Below are 8,398 nucleotides of genomic sequence, written 5' to 3' on the forward strand. Positions count from 1 at the left end.
AATATTAATGGAATGTGTTTCATATAAGATGACTCAAAGATGGTTTTTTTTTAATTAAAGAATTATATTTTGCAATTACTTTATTTGAACGTTTAATATAATAAATAAAATAATAGACCAAAATGGTTTTCTTATCTCTTATTTGTGTTTAAATAATTTAAAACAAAAAGTGTATGTTAAATCTTGTTTTTTTATAAATAGTAAATGCAAAAAATTAACAGAAAAGTAATTGAAAGATAACGACTCAATACTTTTTAAGTAACTATAATAACTATAACGTAATACTTTACAGAATAATGTATAACGATAATTAATTACTTTACAAAGTAACTTTCTCAATCCTGCCTGAAACAGTGCGTTGCATCGACACATACATATTTGTGCCGATGATATGACATTTTATAAAACATTCCAACGATTTCCGGCGTTATTCGATTTTCAGTCTCGTGTACGAAATAGGAAAGAATCCTTAGAATAAAACCAGGCGAATTGCATTCACGTCTCTATGTAACTACAACAAGAGCAAACCACAAACCGCGGAAAATGGCTTCTCTCGTTGCATTTTTCAAAAAGCGCGCGAAACGAACACTCGAATCTACACTCTAAAGCCAACGATATCGGCAGTCTTATCAATAATAAATGTCACTTTTATTACGTATGTCCAGACGCTTTCAAGGTGCGAGAGTGCAAAACTATATCGTTGTCTTTTTTATTTTCAGATGCGTCATCCGATCCAAATGAAGCCGGCCGACAGCGAGAATCGGAATGGTGAGTTAAAAGTTTAATTATTTTTTTGAGACGCGCTAAGATTGCTAATTAAATTTTTAATATTGCGACATACTCAGACCGCATTGTAAGTAATGGCATTGAATTAGTTTTCAAGGAAACCAAAGTATTGTTACTTCATGAGAAAAAAAATTTGCACTTTTATTGTCATATACTCAGCAAAGGTTGAGATAGTAACAATCTATTTTATCGATCGATTTATGTAAAACAAAATACATGATAATACACTATAGCAACAGAAAGCATGTAATTTTAATAGAAAATCAAAAGAATGTGGTAGCATCTTGCATCAAATATATTTTTCACAAATCTTACATATTTTTTCGATCCGTTTCATTAGAAACAAACTCCGAACTTTTTTCGTATGTATTGAGTTTTAGGAAGAGGTAAATTTTGAGCTAAATTTTTAACATCAAATATAATTTTCGAGTATCTTGTTTGATCATTCGATCACTTCGAAGTTCTGGCACGATTAAGGATGGAATTTCGAGCAACATGGCATGACGGTATAACCGAAAGAGAAGATAACAATAACGGTCGCGAAGATAAAGTTAACTCTCTTCGTTCGGCGGAGAATGCAGCTCAAAGCACGTTCATTAGATACTAATTAATTGGCTGAATTGAGGGGCTTGTCGAGATTGCGTAGTCAAAGAATACATAAGCGAGCTATGAAGTGGTAGGATGATAAGGTAGGCCAAGAGAATTGTGAGAATGAGCAGAGACGAACAAATTTTGCCGACAACATATAATTACCAAGAATCGATTTGCAAACGAATTCTTATGTAGCATATTCTTCTCTTCTTTACTTATTTACTTGATTTTTTAAATCTTCAATTTTTTTCATTGACAAATTTATTTGGAGTATGTTCATAAATGTCGTGGTAAATCAAAGACATTGTAAAGATACCAGATATTTCAAAATTTTGAATATTACGATCCCTCACTTAGGGAAGTAGAAAATACAATAAAAAAAAATAGAAGGGCTTGAGAGAATAGGTGCTGTTCAGAATAATACCAGCTATTACTCTAGGCATTATTCTAAATATGTAAATAATATTTAAATATCCCGTTTAGAAAAATCAGTATTTTATACAAGAATGATATAAGAATAATAGAATACTAGATACAGCTAGATACAAGAATAAAACTATCTGAAGGTTAATTAACACTTCTTCAAATTCTTCTCTGTCACTGTACCGTAAAGTCCGCGTATTTTATAAATAAATTCAAAATATAAATTCTATTTGCTATATACATTTTAGATATAAATATATATGTACTATGAATTAATGAAATGTTAAACAAATCTTAATTTAATGCTTTTAACAACTTTAATTTAATATTTTTAATAACTTATCAAAAGTGAAAAATGTGATTGAAAAAGTAGGAGAAAGATAATCATCCCTCGTGATGCATGAATATTAGATATTCATGTAGCAGATTTTACTTTGAGTTTTCTTCCATCAATCGAAAAAGAGTCATGTAAAAATTCGAGAACGTCGAAAAGCGCAACGGATAGTACTGCGAAAACCAACAGGAGAGCCAACGAACGTGGCAAAACGCGCGATTTTTTTACGGATAACTGCGCCGCGTTAGCAATAAAAATTCGACTACCGGCTGGACGGGGGTATAACGTAAAGCGTACATAAAACCGGCCACGTTGGTGGGACGACGCAAAACGAATGCTAATGAAATATTAACGATACCCGTCACGTGCTGCGCTGGGCTGGACCGCTCGGTTCCTCTCTTTCCTCTCCCTTTTTCTCTGTTTCTTGTCTTTCTCTCTCGCATGATCGTTTACTCTCTCATTTCATGCTTTACCCTTTACGCTCCTTTTCTCCCTTTTTATTCACCTCGTTTATCTTCCTTTTTTTTTTATTTTGTGCCGCATAAGAACCCCTCCCTTCACGAAGGATGTTCATGCGCGGTCGTTTTTTACATCGAAACGCAACACTGTTTCAGGCGCAGCCTGTGTGCAAATGACATGCCAAATTGTAATCACGCCAAGATTCAAGCGGCTTTACACCTTGCGTTTAGCGTTAACCGAAACCTGATTCTGACACTTTGTTACGGTCGAGCTTGCGCAGTTGCACGAACAAGATCCTGGATCAAGTAACCACGTTACATGGACCGACGCTCGATCTTGTTTACTAGCAGTTACGCGTTAAACAGAAGTTACTTCATTGGTTAACCATTCAATTGCAACGGCTTCGGAGTTGGACTTGCTTTAATTTTTCAATCAAATTAGTAAAAATAATTCCGAGTTATGAAAACGTGAGGAAAGAAATCCAATTGATCATATAATTAAAAAGAAAATCTACATTTTATAAACAATTTCTAAAACTCCTTAATACAATTAAATATACAATTAAATATGTTTTCTCATAATAATGTATAAAAGAAGTATTAGAATATATAACATAATAGCAAATGGAGCATTATTAGAATACAATAAAGTGCAATAATAACAAATAAAATAATAAAATGAAAAAAGAATTATAGCAAAAAACAATCTTATTTCATAATGATAATATAGGCTTTTTTCTTTTTCTCCCTGATGTAATTCTTAAAATGGTATATTTTCTAACAAAATTAAAATTTATAACAATGTCATTCAGAGAAAAATAGAGAAAAGAGATTTGTAAATTCGAAATAATAAAAATAAAATATTGAGAATTGTAGGAAATATATATTATTAATCTATAACTTTTATCATTGTTATGAATTGTTACAAATACATTATGATTAGATCATATAAATTTATTTAATTTAAAAAAAAGCTTTCTATCCCTTCTACATTCATATTTTCATTGAAAATCTGTAAATTAAAATTGAAATATAAAAAAAAAATAATATATCGTCTCTATTATATTGGAAAAAAAACCAAATATAATGAATGCAGAGATTAAAATTTATTAAAATATAATGATAAAAAAATTTATAGTATGATACTTGGATGTGACGCTTAAAAATACAATGTAGAAGACAGAATTAAAAAATTCATTGCAACACAAGAATAGCCAACGGAATTAACGTTTATGCGTTTTAAATTAAATTTAAAAATGTTTATACAAATCTTAAATATCTATAAGAATGATCGTAAAAAAGATATAAAATAATTCTAAAGAATAGAACATAATGGATATTAGATCTGGTTATCTTAGTTATGATAATTATCTGATTTATCTGAATTATTGTTGATTTTGCTGATAAGCAGCAAAATTTCGTTTTATGACATCGGCAAAGCGAACGGAACTGGGATACAAGTGCATAACATCCGTTATATATAAAAATGAATAGACACGACGTGATGTGACCGAAACTGAGATCAGGCTATTCGTAACCACGCGCACGTGCAATACGGAAAAGGATTTTTCTATATAGGAACGTGCGCGGTGGCGGCCGACATGAATAGTGCCATTGTAGCTACATGCAAATCCCGGTAAAACGGGAAAATAGTAAACGAGAAGAGAACGTTTCTGGTATCAGAGTATTATAGTTGTCTTGTCGTTAGGTCACTCTCATGAACACCGCAACTGATACCGAATTCAGATAAAGCAACTCGCAAGTTCGTGTACAAAACGCAAAAGATTAATCGCGAAAACGCAAAACTTACTTTCTCGAAAACATTGATACTTTTATATAACTAAATTGTTTTATTTGAATGAATTATTTGAAACATTGTTCATGAATTTCTAATATTTATCGGCATAAATTTATGAACTTCCAGTGGAAGAATGATATTAAATAACAACTATATAGAATATTATTTATCACGTTCATGCCGCATAAGTCATCGATCCATGCTGGCCGATGATCCATGACTTTTAGGTCGTTTGATATTTTGGCTAATAATAAAAAAAAAACATATTTATAAAATAATTTTTAAAAATAACTTTTAGTATGAGAAAAGAAATCAACTGTTTTTAACGTGTGTTGAGACATTAAATTTGAGTCTGCCAAAAAAATTCCATTAAATCAAATTTTAAGATACAGTCACAAATTTTGAGATATAACATTTTTTCCAAATAATTTGGGTTAACAAGATGATGAACGAAATGAACGTTTCCACTAGGATGGAATTTTCTTCTGCTCGATCAATGCAACTTCTCTAAAACAGTTCTATAAGATAATGTAAGCGAAACTCATTTCTACTTATCAATTCGTATTATTTTATGCTAACATCGTACTGCTAACCTCGCAATTGAGAAAACTACTGAACGGAGGACGAACATAATATCTTATAATTATTCTTGTCAATGACGTAGCGATGGATGGACCATTTTAGCGGTATTTCCAATGGGATGCACACCGATCAACGGACCTCTGTCACAACGTCAAGTGCGACAGCTCAACGAAAAGAAGAACGAAGAGAGTGAAAGCTTTATTTATATCCGTGACATTCTGTTTATTTTGGCTAACAGACTAGGCTCGCTCCGGGCTCTAGCTAGTAACGATTCTAGCTGATTCCTTCCTTACGGGTCCCATTTCATCCCAACATTGTTTCAGTCATTGATTACATAATCTTAATAAACATGAGCTTCGAAAATAAATTGGATTTCTTCATGGAAAACAATTAATAACCGGGTGCTAATAATCGCACATTAACACTATACACACGCATCTGTCTGCAATTCATTCTTTAAACTTTTCCGACTATTCCTCTAGTTTAAACCTGATACCATGGGTACAATGCATTCTATCTTCATTCTGCTATCAATCGATATGTATACAAACTTTACAGATTATTGATTTGAATATTAAGATAATTGATATTAAATAAATGATGATTTTGATACATTCGTAACGATAAAAATTGTTTGAATATAATTTATTATCGTTTATTTTATTGTATCTATTGTAGAATTTTTAAAGTCTGTAACATTTTGTTCTTATATGTTTTGTTTCAAATTTAAAGATTTTTAAAAAAGGAGAAACAGTTTAATTAAACAAATTTAAATTTTCTTATTAAGATTTTATTATGACACTCAACCAGCTAATTTATATCACATTTTTTTATTTTCCTATCATTTTGATTGATTTTCTATATTATCCTTTCACGCGATGAATAATTTGATTATTTTTTGAGCCAGGTATAATTCTAGTAAAAGGTTCTAGCTTTTTCATTGACGAGATGAGAGATATAATGGATGGATATATATCCTCGAGTTTTATGCAATTGTCTAATTGGAAATCTTTTTGATATTATTTATTATCTCGTTTTGTGTGACCTCAATGCATTCGTCAGTAATTCTATCTCTGTAATTATCCTAATGTAGATACATTTCATAATTCAGCCAACAAAATTTTACATTAAAATCGAAATTGTCTGTAATGCGAGCGAAGATTGCCAGTTTCAAAGATTCATTGAGAAAATGATAGCTTCGTAAATTATAGTTTGTTTGGTGCTACATTGTGGTAATGAAATTTATATCATTCTCATGCATTCAACTCACTATTTTTTGCGCTATTCACGTTTATTAAACATGACGAAATATCCTACCTACATCATCTTTTACACACGCGAACTGAATTGTTCGTTATACAGAATGTCAGCATCATAAGTAAGTTTTAAAATTTTGTGGTCATGTTCCAGGATAAAAAGGAAGAACAAAATTTTCGTATGAATATTAAGTTGCATGCTTTGTTATCAAAATAATGGATACAAATAATGGATGTAATAGTATCAAATAATGATCTTATTTTAAAATTTCAGGCGTGCATCTTTTTATTTAAAAGATTCTCAAAATATCATCCATTACTTTTCACATATGTCTAAATACGAAGTACATATGTTTGGCGCAGTTGTGCCAAACATGCCACTTTATGTCCATTATTTCGATAAGCATTTACAACCTAATATTCGTAGGAATATTTGTTCTTCCTTTTTTATTCATAACATGTTCACGAAATTTTAAAACATACTTTTAAGACAAACTCTCTAAAATAAATTATAGAAAATATATTATTATTATAAACAAATATATTGTTATTATATTGATTATTTTTCCAATAATTTTTTCAATCATTGCGTAATTTTTTTTCTTGAAATGTATTCTTAAGCATTATTCATGGACGAAATTAGAAAAAAAATGTACAATTAATCGATAGCAAATTCTTTAATAACACGTTTTCAATTAATCAATTTATCTTGGCAAACTATCACGTTCGATTGTACCAATCAAGAAGAAATAAATTAAGAACTGCTGATTCTATGGAGTAACCAGCGATGTTCGAGTTGAAACGTGTTTCAAGAAACGTTTCTGCGATCGCGGAAAATAACAACGTGAAGTGGAGGCAAAGAAAGTGGTTAGTCTTGCACCGCAACCATCGGTGATAAGCTTTATCTTATCGGACAGAAGCTCAGTGAGTCAGCGATAGCTGATTCGTAAGCAAGACACGTACCTGCCGTAATCGTACTTTGTCTTTCACCTCAGTCGAATACCTTATCTATTGTTTATTGCATCCACGCAAAAACCTAGTATGGCACGACATTTTGCATTTGCAACGATGGCGGTTCTCGATGCTGGAATCGTATTAGCATGCGAAATAGACGAAGCGCTCGCAGAATTTTCGCTTCATCGCTGCATTCTCAAACACCGATACTTTTCTTAATTTCTCGAATTACTTTACGGGATTATGCAAATTTTATTATCTTTTTATGTAAATTAAGTACACATTGATTATTTATCGATATAATGTGTAGAATGTTTCCGAAAAATTATAAAAATTATAAATGTTATAATACTACTGCTAATAACCGTATTTTTTTCCTTATTTATTAATTTATTGCTATTAATAAGTTAATTTATATAATTACTCTTATATTAAAATACAATATATTATTGTTTTAAATAATAATGGAAATTGTATTCTACATTTAGTATATAAAATTAGTTATAGAATGGAAATTGTATTCTACATTTAGTATATAAAATTAGTTATAAAACAGTTAATGAGAGTAATAACGGAGTAATAACGGAATACTTCCTTTAATACTGCATGAATGATGAAACGAACTAATAATTTTTTTCGTCTCTCTTTAGCAATTCTTTTACGTTTTATAAGACTGTTAATAACAACAATACTCTTACAATTACATTTGGAACAACACTTTTGTTAGTACCTCAGATTATAGAAAAATATACCAAACAAAAATTAATTCTTCACGACGAGAATGTTGTAGGTTTCTTTTGTATTACATCATTAAGGACAATATATAATTATAAAGATTGCCGAGCAGAAAATTTCATGAACGAGCGCGAAAGTTTTTTTGTTGACATCAAGAGTATTTTCAAAAATATTCTTAGCATCAATATTACATACAGAAGCAAACCACCATTTCGTTATTGAATGATAAGCCCTCTCTCTAGAGTCAGAACTTTTCGCTGATTTATCTTTTCTCAATGAAAAGTCAATGAAGCGTACACAAGCTTGAGAATCATATTGGCACGTGCTACATTACGCCGCCAGAGAGAGAAGAGAGAGAGAGAAGATAAGAGAGAGAGAGAGAGAGAGAGAGAGAGAAGAGAGAGAGAGAGAAGAGAGAGAGAGAGAGAGAACGAGGGGAAATTATTAAGTTCACTGCAAATAAAATACATATAGTAATGAA

At 30.8% G+C, this 8,398-nt stretch overlaps 1 protein-coding gene across 10 annotated transcripts in view; it reads left to right on the forward strand.

Annotated features, from left to right (window-relative positions):
• LOC108693946 (CUGBP Elav-like family member 2) overlaps positions 1-8,398 on the forward strand; it is a 560,873-nt gene that overhangs the window by 486,521 nt on the left and 65,954 nt on the right. For all 10 annotated transcript variants that reach the window (XR_001932057.1, XM_018203179.1, XM_018203173.1 and 7 more), the window contains one exon: positions 720-768. Coding sequence is in view for 9 of the 10 variants with exons in the window: in XM_018203179.1 (XP_018058668.1) it covers positions 720-768 (49 nt within the window). In the remaining variant the exon portion in view is untranslated. The remainder of the gene's footprint in view (positions 1-719; positions 769-8,398) is intronic.

Source organism: Atta colombica, unplaced genomic scaffold (assembly GCF_001594045.1).
Source record: "Atta colombica isolate Treedump-2 unplaced genomic scaffold, Acol1.0 scaffold111, whole genome shotgun sequence".
NCBI lineage: Eukaryota > Metazoa > Arthropoda > Insecta > Hymenoptera > Formicidae > Atta > Atta colombica.